The 25,389-nt window shown below is 38.5% G+C and overlaps 1 protein-coding gene across 14 annotated transcripts in view; it reads right to left on the bottom strand.

Annotated features, from left to right (window-relative positions):
• Positions 1-25,389, bottom strand: part of plekha7a (pleckstrin homology domain containing, family A member 7a) — a 119,725-nt gene that overhangs the window by 3,961 nt on the left and 90,375 nt on the right. For 6 of the 14 annotated variants that reach the window (XM_067419005.1, XM_067419008.1, XM_067419012.1 and 3 more), the window contains 16 exons: positions 16,555-17,025; positions 14,675-15,206; positions 12,153-12,236; positions 11,768-11,875; positions 9,869-9,922; positions 9,531-9,614; positions 6,988-7,056; positions 5,799-5,879; positions 5,555-5,704; positions 5,315-5,416; positions 4,358-4,466; positions 4,103-4,266; positions 3,832-4,017; positions 3,467-3,563; positions 3,272-3,357; positions 2,273-2,491 (listed from right to left, as the gene is read on the bottom strand). In XM_067419005.1, the coding sequence (XP_067275106.1) occupies positions 2,273-2,491; positions 3,272-3,357; positions 3,467-3,563; positions 3,832-4,017; positions 4,103-4,266; positions 4,358-4,466; positions 5,315-5,416; positions 5,555-5,704; positions 5,799-5,879; positions 6,988-7,056; positions 9,531-9,614; positions 9,869-9,922; positions 11,768-11,875; positions 12,153-12,236; positions 14,675-15,206; positions 16,555-17,025 (2,596 nt within the window). Of the gene's footprint in view, positions 1-2,272; positions 2,492-3,271; positions 3,358-3,466; positions 3,564-3,831; positions 4,018-4,102; positions 4,267-4,357; positions 4,467-5,314; positions 5,417-5,554; positions 5,705-5,798; positions 5,880-6,987; positions 7,057-9,530; positions 9,615-9,868; positions 9,923-11,747; positions 11,876-12,152; positions 12,237-14,674; positions 15,207-16,554; positions 17,026-25,389 lie in introns of those variants that run through there. The other 8 variants (XM_067419013.1, XM_067419014.1, XM_067419007.1 and 5 more) reach the window with 7 other exon arrangements.

Raw genomic sequence — 25,389 nt, 5'->3', positions numbered from 1 at the left:
TTGCATTGGTTTTCAATTGAATTAAGTGCTTGATCGGAAATGTATTTCCCAAATACAATCTGCGATTGAATGCAAAAGTGTGATGAAGTAATCAGACACAGTTTAAAGCAAGAAAGCAACACAAATACCTTTGAATGCAGCATGATTTTAAAAAGACAAAGGTGATTTTGAGCAAAGAAAACCCAAATATCAGTCACCAGGAGCTGATTACTCTGATTCCAGTAAACTAAAAAGTGGTTAAAGGGAAAGTTCCCCCCAAAAATTACAATTCTGTGCTCATTTACTCACCTTCAAGTTGTTCCAAACCTGTATGAGTTTCTTTCTTCTGCTGAACACAAAGATATATATATGAATGTTGGTAATCAGTTAGCCATTGACTTGCATAGTAGGGAAAAAAATACTATGGAAGTCAATGGCTACTGTCAGCTGCCTGAACACCAGCATTCTTCAAAATATCTTCTTCTGTGTTCAACAGAAGAAAGAAACTCATATAGGTTTTGAACAACATGAGGGTGAGTAAATTACAGAATGTTCCTTTTTGTGTGAACTATCCCTTTAAGTGTTTGATTGGGCCAAACACTATTTTGACCCACTTATGCTTGCTAAACAAGACACAATAGTCCTACTCAAATGCTTGATATTTCCTACCATTAACAATTAGTAATCAAAGTAATTGACTAAAGGAGTGCAAGCTCTCATGGCTATATGGGTAATAGAGGTCAACAGTCGGGTTCCAGAAGTGAAAATCCCATTTTCTCAATAAAGAAATAGATTTTTCACAATAACTAATAAACTGTTGAAGACTAGCCTAGAAATCTAGACGCACCCTAGCGGCAGCAAATCTAATCTGCCGCGAGTGTCGTCTAGCAACTCTTAATACCTACTGAGCTGTAAAAACCAAACTCTGGTCGGGCCAATCACATCGTGTATAGAGTCGGTGGGCGGAGCTTAACATAATTACAGCCAAGTTGCGCTTGCGTGCTTCTAGTAAACACAGAAACTGGCGAACGGCGGTCTTTCGAATCAGCTTTGACCGCGACTCTGGAAGACTTGGAGTTAAGCTTTTCTCTGAGAAAAGAACGGCACTGAAGTCATTCTTAAAAAGGGAAGATGTGTTCTGAGTTTTGCCGACCGGATACGGCAAAAGTTAATTCTTGGTTGAAGCGCTATCCTATCGCGTGCAGAGGGAGTTTGAAAGACAGCCGTTTATCCCGCCCCTCGGATTGAGCCCTGTCTATGGTGAGTTTCCAGACCAAACATCTTGATGTGGGTCTGGCTTGTCAGGCTAGTTGAAGACAGAACTACTGTGAGCTACAAGGTTAATAATCAATTGACATATCCTTTTTGAAGCCATCCGCCCAGGTTATTTCAATGTATTTTTGAACTAATCGTGTTATTTTATATTTATCAACAAATGTAAAATGTGTTGTTTCTATAAATACAGTCAGCATCTTTAAATCAATAGTTATATATCCATCATTTTTTATTTGATTAAAGTATCTTTGTCTTTTTGTCTATTCACTTCGCAGCTGCTTGGTTTGGTCCGTGGTTGGTTTATAACTTAATATGCTGATGTTTTAAAAATCTCTACAGCAAAAAATGAATGGGCAAAATACTTCCGGAACCAATGCCGCTTAAAAAGTGGGCAGTCAGTAATTTGAAATCAGAGTGTTTCAGCTCAATCTGGATGTTCTGACACTGATGTTCAGGTTAGAATGAAGAGGCACTTCACTGATTTATTCTTCTATAGGAGATAATTGCACACAGAAATACCGTCATACCCAGTTAATTACCAACAATAATTAATTTGTTGTTAATATGAGGCAGCCGGGTCAGTAATTCCCACCATATCATGTTCATACAAAATATAGCTTTACAAATTATTTCAGAAAATATATTTAGATTATTTAATAAATAATTTAGTGAATTAACATATGAGAAAACAGGCATAAAAATGTTCTAAAATCCATTGTGAGAGATCAGATAGGCAGTCAGGGAAAGTGTTATCCTTTTCTCTTCACGTTCGAATATTCACAAGTCTGTGCAGGAGAAGCCAGGTGTCCATTGCAGGACTGTAATCACTCCATGTGTCTGTCCACATCCCTAAACGCACCCACAGCACGGCCCCGTCCCACCCACGGCCTGTTAATGTAAAGCTGTGCTTTGTTCATGGGGTAAAACGTGTGTTAGCATGTTAGCTTCGTGTTTTGTGGCCTTATGGGGGAAGGCCATAGCGAGGGTCCCTGTGTTTATTGGGTAGGGAGTAACGTACGGATCCTGGGTCAGAGTTGACAGGTCGAGTGGAGGCGCGGGAGCCGACGGGCTGTCGCTCACCCTGACTCAGGTTACGTTTGCGCTCACGCACTAAAGCTCTCTGGTGCCTTTTCATTCTCTCCAGCTGCTCCTCCACACTCATCCTCCCTCTCTGCGGCAGCTGATCCGGCTGAGACTCTCCCGAGCACAGCCGCTCCAAGGCACTCTTTGGTCTCTCCTATATGAGACCGGAAAAAAAAGAGTCAACGTATTCTGATGCCTGAAGAATTCGAGCTCTGGCCTTTTCAAATATTTTTTAAAAGTTCCACAATGCACAAAGACAACTGTTACATGTATATACTGTATGTATATTTATACAATTTATATTATAAATAAATATAAATATTCTATAAATAAACAAAATATTTTCTTAAATATATACATGTGTATTTATATATATATATACACACATATTAATTATACACAGTACAAACACATATTATATAAACACAAACTTTTAGCGCTGTCAAACTAATTAAATCACACATTTTTTCTGTTATTAATTTTGATTAAAAACATTTAAGTTTTTAATCTTTTTATATTGTAATAATTTCTCATTCACTCTCCAAATTTATGTACAACCAACTTGAAGACAGTATACTTAAAATATTTGTTGTAATGGCATCTTTTTATGAATGAAGGCCAGTATCACTGATACTAATGCTGCTATTGATGTCTATATGAAATTGATTTAAAATAAATAATAATAGACATTCAACATTACATTTTAATTGAAAGCTATATTAATTTCAACATTTGTTAGGCTTTAAAAAATACTTTTAATTTAAGTGAACTTAAAACAATCTTCACATAAACCTATTATAATAAATAATGTACCTGTGACCTGTCTAACCTAGGCATTTTGGCATAATTCTGTGTGTTACTGTTTGTTCAAGTGTGAAAGAGAACTCTATTATATTATATACATATATATGTTTAACAGAAATCTGTTGCTCACCATAGTGGATAACACTGAATCTCCTCTCCTCTGTGAGCAGAAGGCCACACCGTACTGGTTTATTCTGGACGAGGAGCCTGACAGACCTAAGTGAGTACACTGGCATTACAATTGCTTAAATGGTGTTTTATCTTTAAAAACACAATGTGACTTTAAGAGATAACCAATATGATCTAAAGCTATAATAATATTTGCCTCTTCTTTGGAGAGTCAGGTAGCCTGGGTCCACCTGGTCTGTTCCTTGTCCACTTCCAGGAAGCTCTGGTTCACTCAGGTAGGACCGCAGTTCCACCTATAGCCCAAACATTTTATTTCATCCTAAATGGCGAGCAATCAATCACAATACAAAGACTAAAGTGTTATGTCACATGGATGTTAGGTGTATAATGTAAGTTATTTTAAATCTTCTTCCAAGGACATTCAACTATTCAATATCAACAGTAGTTTAGCCATGAGACTCTAGAAGGCACAGGCTGGCAGGTCCTTTACATGCAATCGACACGATAACACTGATCACAATAAACTTCACAATGAGCTTCACACGAGTGAGTTCAAATTACCCTGTAATCTCCGTTAATATAGCTGCTTTCTCGGTCACGTTTCCTCTCATCAGACTGTCTCTTGAGGCCACGCACAGAAGTGTGTCGGATGACCGATGTTTCTTTAGGTAGGGGCGGGACAACAGGGGGTGTGTCCTCATCATAGTGGAGAGGCAAAGGCGGTCTGGGTGGAGCGTCATCCTCTTCCTGAAAACCAATATCACGCACTTTAGCAAGTGCCATTTGTCTAAAGAAAAGTTTTCAGGAACAGTACTGGCACAGTCTCACAAACCCATTTTGGCACAGGGTGAGGATGCTGAAGAACCTCATTATCCAGGGGCAGTGATAACGGACTGGAGGTAAGACTGCGTTGGGGTGACCGCACCTCAAATGCAGACGGGGTAATGCACCGAGAAGGCACTGTCGACTCTATCACTGAAGGCACAAGTTTTCTCTCTGGACACGAACACACATAAGCACACAAGCAAGAGTTAAAAAGAAGTTCTGTAGCACGTTTAATAACCCTTTCTAACTGGTCCATTCTTACCCGGGTTCTTCACTGAGTCTATGGTGATTTTGAAGGTTTCTTTGGTGGAGCTGAGTCCAGTCATCACGTCCTCTATCCTCCAGAGCTCCCTCCTCAACTGATTTTTCTCCTGAAAATACAAACACACACACATGTCTGGTTCACTATCTTTTTGGGGACTCTTCATAGATGTAATGGTTTTTATACCGTACAAACTGTACATTCTATCCCCCTACACTGCCCCTGCCCCTAAACCTACCCATCACAGGAAACATTCTACATTTTGACTTTCTCAAAAAAACTCATCCTGTAAGATTTATAAGCCTTTTGAAAAGTGGGGACCGCTGGCTGGTTCCCACAATGTAGGTAATCTCAGGTATAACTATCCTTATGGGGACATTTGGTCCCCACAATGTAATATAAACAAGGGCACACACACATTCACATACTCACACTCTCACAAAAAGGTTGCACTACTTAAAATAAAATAAATATTAAATGAAATAAAATAAAAGTATAAAAAAATACTATTTTAGCTAGTTGCCAAGGCAACATTTGTCATTTTCATTTTGTTTAAGTTAAAGTAGTAAAATAACATAATTTATATAATTTTTATATAATTTATAAAATAAAGTACTTAAACATAATAAAAATTATATAGACATAATAAAAAACAAAAACTAATGACAATGACTAAAACCTTAACGAAACTAAAATGAAAATGAAAACATAAAATATAAAAATACAATCTGAGATAATAGTATATCAGTGATACTTAAATAACACTGAATCTATCTAAAGGTGATTGCATTATGTTAGCAAATGTGTATTTTTATATTAAATATTTTATATAAATCTATATATATATAAAATCTAATAGGACAGCTAATCAAATATTTTAGAGAACAATATGATAGCAAAATATGTCAGGAAAATAAAAAAAGGATTAAGAAATGGAGATAAAGACAAAAAAAAGACCTGAGGTGATGTGCAGAGATTCATCTGGGTCTGCAGGACGTCCCTCAGCTGTTCGACTGACTGCTCCAGTCTGCTGTAGTCGTCCCACGCTCTCTCCATCTCCTGAACAGTACAAATATATCAAATATATCAAAAAAACAAAAAAACAATTAATATCTAACTGACAAATATTCATGCCCTGTAATCACTAATGTATTCATTTCAGGTAAATATGGATTAATGGAGACATTTTATGCTTACCGTTGACACTCTAGAGATGTCTGCTCGAATGTGCACCAGGTCCTCTTGAAGGAGTCGCTGCTGGTAGGCGATCTTCTCAGCGTGTGCTGGCTGATCCTTGTACTGCTCCATCTGCTGGTGAGACACATCCAGAACAGACTCAAGCTTGTCCTAAAAAGAAAAGAGCAAATACATTAATGCTGACATATCTATAATAACAAGACCAAAGTAAACGCTGTACTTTTCTTTAGAAAATTTGCCTCACCTTATCATCCTTAAGACCGCTGATTCTGAACTCAAGCTCTTGCAGTATTTTGTCTTGTTCACACAGTCGACTCAGTGTCACCTGCAGTAGGAAACAGAGCTTTAGCGATCAATTCACACTGAAAAAATTGCTAAATAATGAGAAACAATGCTTTTTTTTTGCATAGCAACACAGGATAGTAGATAATTAACTCTTCCCCCTAGCCTGGATGCCAGCCGAACTCAGCCCCGCCCACAACATTTGAGCTCAGGCGGTTCGGTCTGGGCTTGATCCATAGAGGAGTAATTATGCACAAACAGAAACTGTTCGGACCAATGAAATTGTCAGGACGGGCTTTAGATGATGATGGACAGATGATAAACAGTAACGTAATGATCCAAGTCATCAAAGGCGCTTGGTTGAATTTGTTCTAATCCTAAACGGAGAACTTGTTCGTATATGCATTCGCCTTCACTATTTCTCTCAGAAATAATGATCATGTTGGTAACAAAATACATAACCATGTTTCACTTGGCCCCATCAAAGTTGCGTTGAATTTTCTCCTTAAAGTAAAGGTTGAGAGGTCCATCTATCACTGTTTTCCATGTTTGTAAAGTTAGTTTGTGGAGTAAATGTATAGGCTGTAATTTGTGTGTATATACACAGATTAAAAAAAAAAAAATGGCGAGTGCTGGTGTTTTGCATGTGTTCGGCCAACCAGCATACACTTACATCACTGGTGTTTCCTATTGTACTGGGTTAGACCCTACTCTGAAATAGGAGCTAAATTCGTTTCCCCAAAAAGAAGTTCCTAGAGTTACAATTGTACCCAGTTTTTATGATGCGAACACGGCAAAAAGTGGGTACTTCCGCCATTAGTTAGTTCTAGGAACTATGAAAAGTTTTTGTTACCCAATCATATGTCAAACCCACAAAGAGGAACAGGACTGTGAAGCTTTGAGGTGTTGATGGACACAATCTATTTGGTCTACTTACTGTTTTGATTATCGTTCTGAATCTGAAACATTTTTATGAAACTTACCCACATTGAATTGTTGATAAAAAAGTATGCATTAAGTTAGAGTTGAATGTTCAGATATTCATACAACAAAATATTCTAGGTGTCATGAAAGTTTTGCAAAAACGATCAAAAATGCTGGCGGCAACTTCAAAAAAAGTTAAGGAGTAGAACATTGTCCTCTATACTCACATCTATGTCACTTTCCGCCACCTTCACTGGCTTTGCCGGCCGTCCTTTCAGAGTCTCTGTCCCACTCACCTATTACACAATTGACAGAAAACCCTCTTTGTGTTAGTGCTCCAAAGACAGAAACACAGCTATTCAACACAAGCAAAGCCAGAGCAACACTGTACAATGAACGCTGTTGAAAGTCACAGTGAGAAGCTTTGAGACAGTATTCTTCATTTCTAATGCACACATGTACGTGTAGGAGCTGAAGCTTTCTGGAAGCACAATGGCAGGATGGTGTCTCACAATCTTCATGCCAACAGAATACAGCTGTGGGACATAAATGCGATGTCTAAAATAAAGCCTCCACAGAAAATGCTGCATGGCAAACTCATAAAAAAAACAAGCTCTGGACGATGAACTGGACAGTGTTGGGGAGTAACTAACTAAAAACAGAAACACTACAACCTTTTATCGGAAAATAGCGTGGCAGTTTTCAAAACAGTGCTATTTTTCTATTTTCATCTCATTTTGGACAGTCTTGCAACTTGAGTATATCTCTCAAACCTTTACCTTACTGACCCCCAAAACGTTTGAACAGTGTATAGAAGTAACATTGTTTATATAAATTGATATTCTTACAGATTTTTTTTGCCAGATAAATCCTGCTCTTTTGAACTAAATAATTAGCCTGGATGCCAGCCGAATTTAGCCCCGCCCACAACATTTTTAGGTCGGGCAATTCGGTCTGGCCTCGCTCCATAGAAGAGTAATCATCTCCGAACAGAAACTGTTCAGACCAATGAAATAATCATGGCGGGCTTAAGACGATGACAGACAGATGATCAACAGTAACATAATCATCCACGTCATCAGAGGGGCTTGGATTATATTTACTCGAATCCTAAACGGAGAGCTTGTTTGTATATGCATTCACCTTCATAATTTCTCTCAAAGATGATGTTCATGTTGGGTAAGTACTCTGTGTATCATTAAATTATTTTATTTTTTTACAACACCGGCAAAGATCATTTTTTCCAGCGCGTGTGCAGACAGGGTTGCCAAGTTTTTACAACAAAATCCGCCAACTAGCCCTAAACTTCTCGGGGGGTTCTCGGGGGGGAATGGTGTTTGGGGGGTAAAATGTGTGTTATTTTGGCATGCTTGCCAGCTAAAATTCGCACTCATGGGTCTATATATCACATAATAGTCGCTTCAACCCGCGGACATAGAAACCGTGGAAAAAAAAGCGGACTTGGCAACACAGTGCAGTTGAGCTCTGTCTGTTGACATTTGACAATGCGTCGCTTCGTTGTTCTGATTGGTTTGCTCCATTGGGCTGTGATTATGAGGCGTGTTTCAACCGAACCAGGAAAGACCTCAATTGGAGAGACAAAGATCTATCCAATTGATGTCTTTCCTGGTTCGGTTGAAACACGCCTCATAATCACAGCCCAATGGAGCAGTTTCAGACTCATATTCTGACTAGAATTGAGTATGACCATGTCAGGCTACTAAATAATATTATCTGATCATTTTGCCCTGAAAATTGCCCCTTTAATGTAGTTATCTACTTTTATTAGGAGCTTGTAGAAGAAGCTTCTCAATGCTGATACTGAAGGCAATAAGGGATGTTTGAGAGGAATAATCTACTACTACAACCAACCCAGACTCATTGTAAAAATGTGCCTCTTCCTACATTTTGCAAAACTTCAAAAACACACCAATACATTCACTAGTTTCCAGCAGAAATGAGCACTATAGTGACAGTAAAGCACCAACAAGTTTGATTCCTTTACACACTGTTCTTATTTTCACATGGTTCCTTTGTGAGATCAAAACACTTCTACCATACTGCATGATTTGTAAAATAGCCAGCTCCATATTTTTTTCTTTTCTGACGTAGTAAACTTGCTCTGAAGCTCACCTGGTATAGCGCTGCTCTTGCGTCAAGATAAAACACTTGTAGAAGCAGCTAAAGTGGCATGGGTGCTTTAGCAAATGCATTTTTTATTTCACGTATGCTTTTGGTAACATTAGCTTTAGGGTCTTGTTTAGTGTAAGTGGTCCGATATTTCAAAACGCGATTGAGACACTAAAAAGTTAATGCCTCTATATGTGACCATCAATCTGAACATGCTTTTAGCACCACTCACTGGAAATGTCACTTTGAAACTGTTATGAAACTCGCAAGCAGCGACATATTTTGAAGAAATGCCGCCACAAGTACGTTTTTCCACTGAGCCTGGGTTGGCTACAAGATACAGGATATCTAGAAAGCAATGCATCATATCAATGGATCCTATGAGATAGAAACAGAATGAATTGGATAATCAGCTGCCTTAATGTGGGTCATTTCCTGCACATGCGCTGAGCTTGCCCGTCCCATCCAGACCTGCCGTCTCATTAACCCAATCACTCACTCACACACACACACCCACAGCACAACACTCACAAAAGGCAGGAGGACAGGCGTGCAGGTGCCAGGCTTGTGCCAACACAAAGCTATGTGCACCGTGTAAAGCAATGGGAATGCAGACACTCTGGATGCTGACAGTGCTTACGTTCCAGAGTGGTCTCAAACCCCCAGCAGTGCAGGTTTGTAACACACTGTGAACCATGAGGATCAATGGCTCTAAACTTTTCATCTGTGGCAAACGGAGATAGAAAGTTACCAGTCTTTTATATCCTTCGACTGGACCACTACTATTATCATTAACATCAAGAGTCTATGAAATTCCTGATTATGCCACAAAGTTAACCATTACATGCTAAATATAAACGATTTCTAAAAATAAAACATATTCTTGATTCCTCGCCCTAAGTGAGGTTTCTGTGCTGTGTTAGTGTTTTAGTACAGAAGGTTTCAGGTGAAGGTAAGATAGAAAAGGAGAGGTCCCACCTTCAGATCTAAATATTCCAGGTCCTTCTTCAAGTGCATGTATGTGTCATCAACCTGTAAGTAGTAGGAGAAACATTTGAGAATCTTCAATAAACACAAATCAATAATCTAACACCACACTAGAATTAAAGGCTATGCACCTGATCCACAAGCTTTGGGACGTACTACTCACAAATGTCTTAATACAAGAGACTCCCGTTTGCATTTCCATGCAAATAATAGTTAAAGTATATACAATACCGTTCAAAAGTTTGGGGTTGGTAAAATTGTAATATTATATGTGTCCTTACTCTTACATTGTAATTGATCTCTTTAAAAAAAATTACTGACCCCATACTTTTAAATAGTAGTGTAAAGAAGCAACTTAAGAAGCAAAATTTGTTCAGATAATAAAAGAATACACTGACTGTATATTAATATTTCATAGAACATATCTTGAATTTCCCCCACCCCCGGGCAGTCAACCTAAAATAAATCTAGAAAAATAAGTCTTAATATATTATGCAATTTTGCTTCTGGGGTAAATGTGTTGTTTTAGGGGAAAGCAAGACAAAAGTACACAATTAGATTGAGAAAATGATTTTGGTACACTGACATTAGGTTGAAAACACAAGAATGTTACTTAAACTTTACCTCAGACCTTAATAGAAAAGTACTTAGCCAATAAACGAAATAATTAAATATAGTGCAGTGGTTCCCAAACTGGAGTACGTGAACCCCTGGGGTATGTGAGGCGACAGAGGGGGTACGCCAACAAAATGCTGAGTTTTGCCATTCATTAAACTCTACCCTACCTGAAAATAACATTAAAACCAAGCATGTATGTATATTAAAACAGGCAAAATGCCGCCTCTAGCATAAAAATAGGAAATAGTCAAATACATGACATCCATTCAAATCATCTTATCATTTGTGGTCAAAACTGACTGACTGTGGTCTGCTGCCTTAACAAGAAGCTCTACATTACTGCCATTCTTGACGATGTACCCTAGTAAGGGTTTTAACACATATAAACATGAAGAACACAGACTGTGCATAGAGATCGATTTAAGACTCAAACTCTCTTCGACACAATACCAAGAGTTCCTGTTTTAAATGTTTATAATGTATTATACAAGCAAGAATGCAATTCTTCCAGAATATCCACACAATTGGAAATGTGACTGATTTTATACAGTAGTTCAACAAACAAAAGGTAATGTACTACATTTTAGGCACAGTATTGTCTGTATTGTTTCGTAACAAAATGATAGTTCCAAAGAGTGAACACAGTTGCCTCAAAATAGCACCGCGCCAACGATACATCTGAACACACCTCGATTTTTTTAGATCAGCGCGCCCATGTGTGAACAGATGGGTTCAGATGTGACCAGTTTAAGGGTGCAAAAATATTGTCCCTTAATCGAAATGATTTGACTGCAGACTGTTAAAGTTGAACAGGGGGGTACGCAGAAAGGGGGGCAGGCTACTCTAAGAAGTTTGGGAACCACTGATATATATATTGCATTACTGTTGGAATAATGTAATCTAAAGCTTATCCTGCCACCAGGTCAAACCAGAACATCAGACATGGTTCTATGGGGACACCAGACTCGCACGCACACCTACTTCATGCAAGCATTTTTGATCTTTGCATTTTCAGGCTTTGTAGCAACAGCAGAGCATACTCATATAGTATGCATAATACCTGAGAACAGTTACATATACAATTCATGCCGATGGTGGGACAGCCGGATGCAGCCCCTAGCATGACATGCCATGCTACAATACAGAGAAGCATCATGTAATAAAGCCACGGGAGCTACAGAGAGCCAGGCGGGGTAAATAACAGCAGCAGAGGCAGACTACAGGCCGCAGGCTAGTAATGAAAGGTGCTGACTGGGCAGGCCGAGCCCTGACCTTCACCCGCGACAACTGCTGGAGGTGGGCCAGCGCATCGCTGCGCACACCTGCCATCATGGCCTGGTGTCTCCGTAACTGGATGAGGAGAAGGGTGAGCTCCTCCGGCTGGACCAAAGGTTGTGAGGGTATGATTAGGGCAAAGAGAGAGTTACGTGATGAGATTATTTACACAAATGCCCATTATTACAGCCACGAAAACAAGAGGACTGGCTCCACCAGCAGAGGAACATGAAGTGAAACTCATACACAAAGGTTTTTTTCATTTTTTTCATTGCTAAAATCTCTTTTTAACAGCAAAATAGCCAAAGTAAACAGTGAAATCAAATGTAATGGCTTTAAGTACTTCCCAGAAAAGAAACATATGTGGAAAAAAATGTCTTACTGTTTTTCCGTGCAGGCTGGGAGCACTGACTGTATGTGTGATGTAACCAGATGGAGGCATTGAGCGTCTCTCTATTGTGGCCGACTGCAGAATGATAAAAACATTTAAATACAGAACCGTTCAAAATCTGGGCTCAGTACAATTTGTTACTTATACTTATATTCAGCAAGGATGCATTCAAATGATCAAAAGTGACAGTAAATAAGTATTTCTTTTAAATAAATGCTGTTTTTTTAAACTTAGTATTCATCAAAGAATCCTGAAAAAAATATATATGACCATTTCCAAAAATATCAAGCAGCACATCTGAAATGATTTGAGCATCAAATCAGCATATTAGAATGATTTCTGAAGGCTTTAATAATAATAAATATTTGTTACATTTATATAGCACTTTTCTCAGCACTCAAAGTGCTTTACACATGGTAGAGGGAATCTCCTCAACCACCAGCAATGTGCAGCATCCGACTGGATGATGTGACGGCGGCCATATTGCGCTAGAACGCCCACCACACATTAGTATATTAGTGGAGAGGAGACATACAGTGCTTCTAAATACTCAAATTGTTGCTTCCTCGTTTCCTCGCTCCTCTGTCCTCCAGCTTGTGACCTGGAAACCAATTGGATTCAGCCATCTTGAAAGACATCTTAATTCTTTAAATGCACTGTGAGGAGGTGAGGAACAAGGATTGAGGAAGCTTTGTGAGCGAGGATGCAAAGGTGTATTCTTCCCTCGCATCCTAAGGAGGTTGGGCTAAGACGCGAGGAAAGGACACAAGGTCAACAGGCAAATCTGGCCAGAGTGCCGGGGTTACACCCCTACACTTTTTCAAAGAACATCCTGAGATTTTGTATGACTACAGAGAGTCAGGACCTCGGTTTAACATCTCATGTACAAACCAAAATAACTAATAGATTTATTAATCATCTTGGATTCAGTAATGTGTTAAAGGAAGTGTATGTAAGATTGTGGCCAAAAACAGGTACTGCGATCAGTTTCAAATGCATGTAGAGTGGTGTATCCCCCTCCCCTGAGATCGAGGTTGGCTGCAGGATCAGCAGGAACGTTTGTAGATCTGCAGCTGTGGTAACTAGAGCAGATCTGGCAACCCGGATGCAGAAACGCTACTGACTTCATGATTGGTCGATAGGTGGAGGGTAAAACTTCAGGCCAAAACACAACATGTCAACATCAACATCAGTTGAGGGCTGCAAAAACAACTTTTAAATGACAATATCCTGGCCAGACTACTGTTGTCAGTGAAATTAACATGATTTCTTAATGTTTAGTGAGTTAATCAGTTAATCAGGGCCATTTTATTATTCATTGAAATACATTTCTTACATACAGTTCCTTTTGGATTAGCCATTTCTGCTGGCTGGTTAAAAACTCATTTGAAATTGCTTTAAAAGACAGACAGAAACATTAAATGGAGATATATATATAAATCATCCAACTCTGGCACTCGTTCCATTACATACACTCCAATGATAATTCATGCTGAATTATGACTCTGTTGTAGACAGACGGACTAATGCTGCAGTTTGAAAACATTGAAAGCTGATGTTATTTGATCAGGAGTTTCTGGGCAGCATTAACATCAATCATGATGGCTCTAAGTGCATGCTTCTTTCAGACTCCAGATCTTCTTCTTTAAAGCAGATTTTGTTGCTAGGGTCAGTTTCATATGATGTATATTAGTAACATTATATAAAGTGCCACTCAAAAGTTTGGGGTCAGTTCGAATTTTTAAAGGAATTAATATGTTTATTCAGCAAGAATGCATTCAAATAAACAAAAGTGATAGTAAAGACGGCAACACTTTAGTTTAGGGTCCAATTCTCACTATTAACTAGTTTCTTTTACTAGGATGTTGTCTGTTTATTAGTACTTATAAAGCACATATTAATGCCTTATTCTACATCCCTTAATCCTACTCAGTACCCAAAAGCTACAACTACCTTTCTAACAATTAATAAGCAGTAATTAGGATTTTATTGATGGAAAAGTTAGAGTTAATAGTTAGTTAATAGAGAGAATTCGACCCTAAACAAAGTGTGACCACATTTACATTGTTACAAAAAAAATGACATTACAAATCAATGCTGTTCTTTTGAACTTGGAAAAAACATTTATCATAGTTTTCACAAAAATATTAAGCAGCATAATAATAATTTAAAAAAAAGAATGTTTAATGAGCAGAAAATCAGCTTAGAATGATTTCTGAAGGATAATGTGACTGATGAATAATGTTGAATATTCAACTTTGCATCACAGGAATAAATTACATTTTAAAATATATTCAAACTAAAATGATTTACATTGTAATAGTATTTCACATTACTGATTTAACTTTTTTGATTATATGAATGCAGCCTTTGTTAGCATAAGATACTCGTTACAAAAATCGTATTTTTTTGTATGGTAGCGTACATTGTGTAAAGGCTTTATTGTGAATACCACTATTGCCAGTGGATTGTGATGTGATGGATAAGCATGTGGATGGTCGTCACCTACTGACCTTATAGGAGCGTAAACGGTGAGGAGAGTTTGATGGAGGCACCTCCACGGTTAGCCGGTCCTCCAGAGGTTTGACCGTGACCCGTTCTGCCGGCGTGTGGGGTCTGCGTGGAGACAGCAGCCTGGGCCCCGGAGGCCCGGGTGGAGGGATGTCTGCCAGGGTCGGAGGCACAGAAATTGAGCGAGACACGTCTGAGTTGACTCTGGTGGAGGACACTGCGGTGGAGTAGTCTGGAGCAGGAGTGTAGACGGGGGCGGTGGGGCTGCCGAGCCGATATTGCTGTCGCTGCTGCCATTCGTAGAGCTGCCACACCGTGTTGTCGTGTGTCGCGGGCCGCTGGCTGTGGCCGTGGGTCAGCTGGAAGTGATTCAGCCGGTCATGGGAATATTTGTATTCGCTGGGTAACTGATGGTGAGCAGTCTGTGGGCTCTGCCGCGTGGTCTTCGGTAAAGACTGGTACTTGTCTATTGTGCCGTACTTCGGATGAATTGAAGGAGTGCGACGTGGGATTGTGCCATCTGTGGAAACAAACCTGTGATAGCAAAATGGTTATTTTTAACATTTATTTTTACACATTGATATTCATATAGTCATTGAAGTCAAAGACAAAATAAAAATGATTTATGTTAAATATATTATTTTATACACTACCATTTCAGATTTGAGCTTGGTAATATTACGTCTTTAAGTCTTCATATGCATTAAAAAAAAAAAAATACAGAAAAAACTGTAATATTGTGAAATATTATTTTAATTTAAAACAACTGTTTGCTGTTTTAATATATTTTAAAATATTTTTTTTTTCTGTGATGATAAAACTGAATTTTCAGCATCTTTACTCCAGCCTTTAGCGTCACATGATTCTTCAGAAATCATTCACTTATGATGATTTGCTGTTTCATTTTTTGTTTTTAATTTTTGTAGAAACTGAAAATAAATTTACAAAGAACAGAATTGATTTGAAATATATATATTTTAAATAAACATTGTAACATTACAAATGTCTTTACTGTCACTTTTGATCAGTTTATTGAATCCTGGGGCTGATTAAAAGTAATAATTTCTTTTTCTTTTTTTTAAAAACTGCCCCAAAACATTTGAATGGTAGTGTATTTTTAATTTAATAAACAACACAAGTCTTGTTGAACAGAATGAACTATTACAGGATATTCTAAAAATTTTCAATTCAATCATTTTTTCAAACTATAACAACTAGTTCCACCTTCCTGAAACGACATCACAAATATTTAATATATATTTAGAAAGACATATTCAAATATTTTTTCCTGTCATATAGTGACTAATTTTCACAAACCAAACAAATTCAGATGCCTAAAAAATAAAAAAGATGGGTGGGTGAAAGTAAAATGTTAAGGATAAACTGTATACTTGGTGCTGTAATCTGTGATGATTTATTATCATATCAACCACTAGGGGGAGATACAAACCATGACTCTTCACAGTAACAGCAAGAAACTGCTCTTTGTAAGTATAAATACACCCACACACACACAAACACACACTCAATGTTTGTTTTGGTGAATTGTGGGGACATTTCATAGGTTTTTATACCGTACAAACCATATTTTCTATCGCCCAACACTGCCCCTTACCCTAAACCTACCCATCACAGGAAACAATCTGCATTTTTACTTTCTAAAAAAAAAACTCTGTAGGATTTATAAGCCTTTTGAAAAGAGGGGACATGTCTTCATAAGTCACCTTCTTCTGTAATACCTGTCATTATACACTTTTGTATATGTCACAAAAACAAACACACACACACACACACACACACACACACACACACACACGCACGCACGCACGCACGCACGCACACACAGAGTTTATGCTTCACATCTGTGTGTTCGCAGACTCACCCCTGGCGTTCTTCCTTCTGCACTTTGACCCAGTTCTCCACCTGCTCCAGTGTACTCTTCCTCTGCACCTGAACTGGAGTTTGAGAAGAAGGTGTCGGCCCCCTCTGATATCCAGGCATGCCGTTCTGTTCTACGGGCGTACCGTTCCTCATCACAACCGGCGGGGTTGAGACGGCCCTGGAAGGAGCTCGAGAGGGAACTTGGGATGCTGGTTTTGACCCTGGAGCTAAAACCTCCACCTCCACTATCCTGCTTGCTGGAGATTTACTCCTTGCCTGCTCAATCTCTCGTGAAGAAACCTGGATCTCCACCTCTCCAACAAATCCCTCCTGCTTGTCCTCCAGCAGCCTGTCACTTTGGATGACCTCGGGTTCTGGAATAACGTAGCTGTTGATGTGGTTGGTCTGCGGCACGGCCTGCTGCTTGAATTTGTCAGAAATGTTCAATTGGTCTGGATGATCCAAGTCCTCTCTGTGTGGCAAAAATATGACATGTGCAAAGGTCGGTGAGGTTTTATGAGTCTTGTGTCTTATATGATACTTTATTATATTGCTGGATCACATGTCAGCTCTGTTAAATTAACATTCTACAACAGAGAGTCTGAAGCAACATTTACACATGAGGGAAGCTAAATATATCCTTCACTGTAAACATACTTTAGATTCACAGCTCTAGTCTCTTTAATCTCCAGGATCCACACACTTTACAAAGCCCTGGCAACCACACACAACACCATTGCAAACTGCATAGCAACCCACCAAAAACACTAAATACACCTTAACAGCCACATAGTAACGCCCTGGCAACCACCCACAACACCCTATGTAACCCAAAAAACACCCAAACCAACACTACATACTAACCCGCAAAAACATGATGTCATGGCAACTAGGGCTGTGCAATATATCGAAATTATCGAAATATCTCAAATGTACATATCGCAATACGCATATCGCAAAGGCATGCAATATCTGAATGATTTTAATAGGCTACTTCAACATTGTTGATGCATATAACAGAAAATAGACTGGGCACAACAGTTACTTATGTGACTTGTTTGAGTTATTAAATGCAATAACTTACAATCTTGTGCTGTCTGACACACACACACCGAAACATTAATGTTAAAATTATATTATCAAATTTGTGACAAATTTATGCTAAAACACTGCTGGACACTTTGAGAAGTTGTAGCTATGCTTTCCTTTCCCAGAAAGAATGTGAAACGCATAAATGGTATTGTCAGATTTTTTAAGGTTTTAAATATTCTTCAAATTATAATTTAAATAGATTTTACACACTAATAGCATTTTCATATCACAAATTGAATATCGCATTATTTTACAAGGCATTGCATATCGCATTTTTCTCCAATAATGCACAATCCTAATGGCAACCATGACAACATCCTAGCAAATGCAATACAACCCACTAAAAAACTCAGAACACATTTGCAGCTGCATAGAAATGTCTGAGCACCACCCAAAATACCCTAGCAACTGGAACCTGTTAAACACACAATACACATTTGCAAAAAAGAAAACAATATTGTTTTAACAACCACCCACAACACCATAAAAAATACTCCCTAGCAACACCCTAGCACAGTAGCTAGTGCACAATTTGAGAAAGGATTGGCCCTTACTATCCCCTTATGATTAATAGTGTTATGTATTATGTAAAACTAAAAATGTCAAAATTTTCTGAAGAGACTCGATTGCTTTATATAACAGATTTATATTTTAGATTTAATTTAGGCTTTCATTCACATATAAACATTGATCAGCAAACATAAACATAAGCTCAAACAAATCTGCTTGATGCATGAGAATGAACCTCATTGGTTCTTACTGAAGCTCAAATGTGATGCGTAACACGAGAATGAACCTCATTGGTTCTTACTGAAGCTCAAATGTGATGCGTAACACGAGAATGAACCTCATTGGTTCTTACTGAAGCTCAAATGTGCTGCGTAACACGAGAATGAACCTCATTGGTTCTTACTGAAGCTCAAATGTGCTGCGTAACACGAGAATGAACCTCATTGGTTCTTACTGAAGCTCAAATGTGATGCGTAACACGAGAATGAACCTCATTGGTTCTTACTGAAGCTTAAATGTGCTGCGTAACACGAGAATGAACCTCATTGGTTCTTACTGAAGCTCAAATGTGATGCGTAACACGAGAATGAACCTCATTGGTTCTTACTGAAGCTCAAATGTGATGCGTAACACGAGAATGAACCTCATTGGTTCTTACTGAAGCTCAAATGTGCTGCGTAACACGAGAATGAACCTCATTGGTTCTTACTGAAGCTCAAATGTGATGCGTAACACGAGAATGAACCTCATTGGTTCTTACTGAAGCTCAAATGTGATGCGTAACACGAGAATGAACCTCATTGGTTCTTACTGAAGCTCAAATGTGATGCGTAACACTAGAATGAACCTCATTGGTTCTTACTGAAGCTCAAATGTGATGCGTAACACGAGAATGAACCTCATTGGTTCTTACTGAAGCTTAAATGTGATGCGTAACACGAGAATGAACCTCATTGGCTCTTACTGAAGCTCAAATGTGATGCGTAACACGAGAATGAACCTCATTGGTTCTTACTGAAGCTTAAATGTGATGCGTAACACGAGAATGAACCTCATTGGTTCTTACTGAAGCTTAAATGTGATGCGTAACACGAGAATGAACCTCATTGGTTCTTACTGAAGCTCAAACGTGCTGCGTAACACGAGAATGAACCTCATTGGTTCTTACTGAAGCTCAAATGTGATGCGTAACACTAGAATGAACCTCATTGGTTCTTACGGAAGCTCAAATGTGATGCGTAACTAGAATGAACCTCATTGGTTCTTACTGAAGCTCAAATGTGATGCGTAACACGAGAATGAACCTCATTGGTTCTTACTGAAGCTCAAATGTGATGCGTAACACGAGAATGAACCTCATTGGTTCTTACTGAAGCTCAAATGTGCTGCGTAACACGAGAATGAACCTCATTGGTTCTTACTGAAGCTCAAATGTGCTGCGTAACACGAGAATGAACCTCATTGGTTCTTACTGAAGCTCAAATGTGATGCGTAACACGAGAATGAACCTCATTGGTTCTTACTGAAGCTCAAATGTGATGCGTAACACGAGAATGAACCTCATTGGTTCTTACTGAAGCTCAAATGTGATGCGTAACACGAGAATGAACCTCATTGGTTCTTACTGAAGCTCAAATGTGCTGCGTAACACGAGAATGAACCTCATTGGTTCTTACTGAAGCTCAAATGTGATGCGTAACACGAGAATGAACCTCATCGGTTCTTACTGAAGCTCAAATGTGATGCGTAACACGAGAATGAACCTCATTGGTTCTTACTGAAGCTCAAATGTGATGCGTAACACGAGAATGAACCTCATTGGTTCTTACTGAAGCTCAAATGCGCTGCGTAACACGAGAATGAACCTCATTGGTTCTTACTGAAGCTCAAATGTGATGCGTAACACAAGAAAGAACCTCATTGGTTCTTACTGAAGCTCAAATGTGATGCGTAACACGAGAATGAACCTCATCGGTTCTTACTGAAGCTCAAATGTGATGCGTAACACGAGAATGAACCTCATTGGTTCTTACTGAAGCTCAAATGTGCTGCGTAACACGAGAATGAACCTCATTGGTTCTTACTGAAGCTCAAATGTGATGCGTAACACAAGAAAGAACCTCATTGGTTCTTACTGAAGCTTAAATGTGCTGCGTAACACGAGAATGAACCTCATTGGTTCTTACTGAAGCTCAAATGTGATGCGTAACACGAGAATGAACCTCATTGGTTCTTACTGAAGCTCAAATGTGATGCGTAACACTAGAATGAACCTCATTGGTTCTTACTGAAGCTCAAATGTGATGCGTAACACGAGAATGAACCTCATTGGTTCTTACTGAAGCTTAAATGTGATGCGTAACACGAGAATGAACCTCATTGGCTCTTACTGAAGCTCAAATGTGATGCGTAACACGAGAATGAACCTCATTGGTTCTTACTGAAGCTTAAATGTGCTGCGTAACACGAGAATGAACCTCATTGGTTCTTACTGAAGCTCAAATGTGATGCGTAACACGAGAATGAACCTCATTGGTTCTTACTGAAGCTCAAATGTGATGCGTAACAATAGAATGAACCTCATTGGTTCTTATGGAAGCTCAAATGTGATGCGTAACTAGAATGAACCTCATTGGTTCTTACTGAAGCTCAAATGTGATGCGTAACTAGAATGAACCTCATTGGTTCTTACTGAAGCTCAAATGTGATGCGTAACACTAGAATGAACCTCATTGGTTCTTACTGAAGCTCAAATGTGATGCGTAACTAGAATGAACCTCATTGGTTCTTACTGAAGCTCAAACGTGCTGCGTAACACGAGAATGAACCTCATTGGTTCTTACTGAAGCTTAAATGTGATGCGTAACACTAGAATGAACCTCATTGGTTCTTACTGAAGCTTAAATGTGCTGCGTAACACGAGAATGAACCTCATTGGTTCTTACTGAAGCTTAAATGTGATGCGTAACACTAGAATGAACCTCATTGGTTCTTACTGAAGCTTAAATGTGCTGCGTAACACGAGAATGAACCTCATTGGTTCTTACTGAAGCTCAAATGTGCTGCGTAACACGAGAATGAACCTCATTGGTTCTTACTGAAGCTCAAATGTGCTGCGTAACACGAGAATGAACCTCATTGGTTCTTACTGAAGCTCAAATGTGATGCGTAACACGAGAATGAACCTCATTGGCTCTTACTGAAGCTTAAATGTGCTGCGTAACACGAGAATGAACCTCATTGGTTCTTACTGAAGCTTAAATGTGATGCGTAACACGAGAATGAACCTCATTGGTTCTTACTGAAGCTCAAATGTGATGCGTAACAATAGAATGAACCTCATTGGTTCTTACGGAAGCTCAAATGTGATGCGTAACTAGAATGAACCTCATTGGTTCTTACTGAAGCTCAAATGTGATGCGTAACTAGAATGAACCTCATTGGTTCTTACTGAAGCTCAAATGTGATGCGTAACACGAGAATGAACCTCATTGGTTCTTACTGAAGCTCAAATGTGATGCGTAACACGAGAATGAACCTCATTGGTTCTTACTGAAGCTCAAATGTGATGCGTAACTAGAATGAACCTCATTGGTTCTTACTGAAGCTCAAATGTGATGCGTAACTAGAATGAACCTCATTGGTTCTTACTGAAGCTCAAACGTGCTGCGTAACACGAGAATGAACCTCATTGGTTCTTACTGAAGCTTAAATGTGATGCGTAACACTAGAATGAACCTCATTGGTTCTTACTGAAGCTCAAATGTGATGCGTAACTAGAATGAACCTCATTGGTTCTCTCACATCAAGCGAACATGCTTGATCTTCCGTTTACCACAACTGATGTGAGTTGATGAATGTTTATAAGTGAATAAAAGCCTAAATTAAATCTGTTCATCATATAAAGCGATCAAGTCTCTTTAGAAAATGTTTACTTAACAGCTCAATTCATATTAATTAGTTTTACGATCTCTTTATGATCTTTTTTGAAGCGTCAAAGTGTCAGTTGTGTAGCTGTTAGCGGAGGGTCAGAAAGCTTTTAGATTTCATCAAAAAGATCGTCATTTGTGTTCTGAAGATGAACGAAAGTCTTAAAAGTTTGTAATGACATGAGGGCGAGTAATTAGACAGAATTTTCATTTTTGGGTGAACTAACCCTTTAATGTGTTGAGCTATTTTCTTATGCCACTGTTTAAGCAATCTGCACAGAAACCACCCAAGCGGTAGTTAATAGCTTGACATCTGCACTCAAACTGCTGTTAATGACTCACTGCTTAAATATAGTCCATATTATTGTCCTTCACAGATGGAAAAGTCAGACAATTGCACTTTAAAGATAAATGTGGTGCTAAAGTATCCTATATGAACAGCCTTACAGCTACAGTCAGCATTAAATAGTCTGTTGAACTTTGCAAAAACTCATTTCTTAAATTAATTTCAGCTTCAAGTTGTCCATATATAGCAGTCTAAATGTGACATGAATAAATCAGGCCCGAAGTGAATCTACATTTGGAAAAGACATGACCGCTGGGAGCTTGGCTATCTCTATTGGAGCTCACTCTACATTCAGACTAATAATACTGAAGCTGCACAGACTAAAAAGAAATAGCCTCTAGTGGCTCTTTGCATTCAGACACACACAAAGTCCACAACAGACAAATTCCAATCTGCATTTTAAAACGAACAGCTGTTACTTTAGGCCTGATAATATCTACAGTATTTAGAGATGTAATCGTTCACATATTGTTTAAAGAGGACATGCATTTATAATAATGTTTATTTTCAGTAGTACCCTTGTGAAAAATATACATTAGCATACTTTTAAAAAGAGTACTTATGGCATATATTGGACATTATTATAGTTTAAAAAAAGATTTTGGACCCAAGTATGACCTAATGTTAATATAACGATTATTTATATCAACTTTCATAATTACTTTTATTGGCTTTAAAATGTGGTTAAAGCTTACTACCAAATGTACTGACAATATAAAACATACTATATATATTTTAATTTAAACTTGTATGTCATGTATATAAATAAATATATTTGCAATTCCGCATCAGTAAAGATGAAGTTGCAATTTATTACATTTAAAATATAAAATTTAAAATTAAAGGTTATATCAAGTCGCACACTACAGTTAAGTTTATAATAAAGTACTTTACATGTGCTTTAATATGTTAGTCAACACATCAAAAATAAGTGGACTTTTATAAAGCATAACAAAAGATTATTCAATGAATGTATTAACATATTTTCATTAATATGTTCTTAAATGTGAAACTTGACATTTAGTTTTATTTAAAAGTGTGCATGAAACAGAAACATGAATATGTACTCTAGTCTATATAATATTTATGTTCAGTGTTTTTTAAATATACTTTTTATTGAAGATTTGAAGTGTACATTCAATACAATTAAGGTCACTTCTTCTGTTCAAATATTGAAGTATGATTTATCCAAATAAAGGTTAGCCTTAGCCTGGATGCCAGCCGAACTTAACCCCACCCACAAAAATTTTAGGTTGGGCGGTTCGGTCTGGCCTCGCTCCATAGAGGAGTAATCATCTCTGAACAGAAACTGTTCGGACCAATGAAATCATCAGGGCGGGCTTTAGATGATAATGGACAGATGATCAACAGTAACGTAATCATGCACGTCATCAAAGGGGCTTGGATTATATTTGTTCAAATCTTAAACGGAGAGCTTGTTTTTATATGCATTCACCGTCACAATTTCTCTCAAAAATGATGATCATGTTGGGTAAGTACTCTGTGTATCATTAAATTCTTTAATTTTTCTACAACACCGGCAAAGATCGTTTATTTGAGCGCACATGGAGACAGGGTTGCCAAGTTTTTACAACAAAACCCCCAACTACTAGCCCTAAACAATAGCTTCTCGGAGGGTTCTCCGGAAAAAAAATGGTGTTTGGGGGGTAAAATGTGTGTTATTTTGGCAAGGTTGCCTGCTAAAATTCGCACTCCTGGGTCTATATATGACATAATATTCGCTTCAACCCGCGGACATAGAAAACAACCCGCGGGAAAAAAACGCGGAATTGGCAACACAGTGCAGTTGAGCTCTGTTGACGTTGCTTCGTTGCTCTGATTGGTTGTAGGTCTATCCAATTGAGGTCTTTCCTGGTTCGGTTGAAACACGCCCCATAATCACAGTTTCAGCCTCATATTCTGACTAGAATTGTGTGTAAGAGTATGACCATGTCAGGCTAGGTTACCCTACTATTAGGAACAAATTGCATATGCACTTCTAGGGCGTGTCGCAGATGATTTACTCAGAGTACCCGTACAAATAGCCACATGTGCAAATAAGCTGGACGCAAAACAAAGCCAACAGAGATTCTGAAAATATGACTCCCACATTCCTACAGTCGGACATGAAACGCAAAGGCGTAAAACATGACTGATTCCATTTAAATCACCAAACAAATAGTATATGCAATAAAAACAGACAAAGGACAAAACACAAATATAAGAGCATTTATGAGAACCAAAAGCCACTCTATAAGTCTCAAAATAGGGTTATGAAAAGAAATGACTTTTTATCCTGGACTATCAAAGACAAATTTTCTGCCTGGTTGGATGCCAGCTCAAGCTGACACCAGTCTCATTAGTGTTTGGCTGCTATGACAACTCAAAGATCCTGCCATGATCCCAATTTGGTGCCTTGGCTAACGACATCACCAGCAGAGAGTCAGAGACAGAGAACTATTCAGTCTATAAATGCTGAAATTGGGAAAACAAGCATTACGTGTGGCAAAGGAAAATATCAATGTTTGAGATGGCCAAAACTGGCTAAACCGTATTTCGTGTTTATGCAGTTGGAACTGATAATCCTAAACGGTGTGACACCCTACCCTATTTTCCCTATCCATGTTTTTAGTATCTAAACTACAGATGGGTATTTGGTCATTTAGTCTACTTGAGTACTCAAACAACATCTGAGCTGAGTTTGGACTCAGTGACTGACGGCCCAGACAGCAGAGAGACAGAAAGCTGAGTCACTGCTCACTACCCATCTGGTCTTCTGCACTGGCAGAACAAGACACACTGTAGCATCGCTGTCAGTCAACAGCACTGAAGGCCTGACAAACGCTTACAGACTCACAACGTCCCTTGACACATGCTGGAGAAGATTGCACTCAACAGTACTGCAAACACAAACACGATTGTTTCGCTATATTAGTGAGGACATTGCATAGACTTCTAA

This window comes from Pseudorasbora parva, chromosome 16 (genome assembly GCF_024679245.1).
Source record: "Pseudorasbora parva isolate DD20220531a chromosome 16, ASM2467924v1, whole genome shotgun sequence".
Taxonomy (NCBI): Eukaryota; Metazoa; Chordata; class Actinopteri; order Cypriniformes; family Gobionidae; genus Pseudorasbora; species Pseudorasbora parva.
This window is presented reverse-complemented; position numbering and strand designations above follow the sequence as displayed.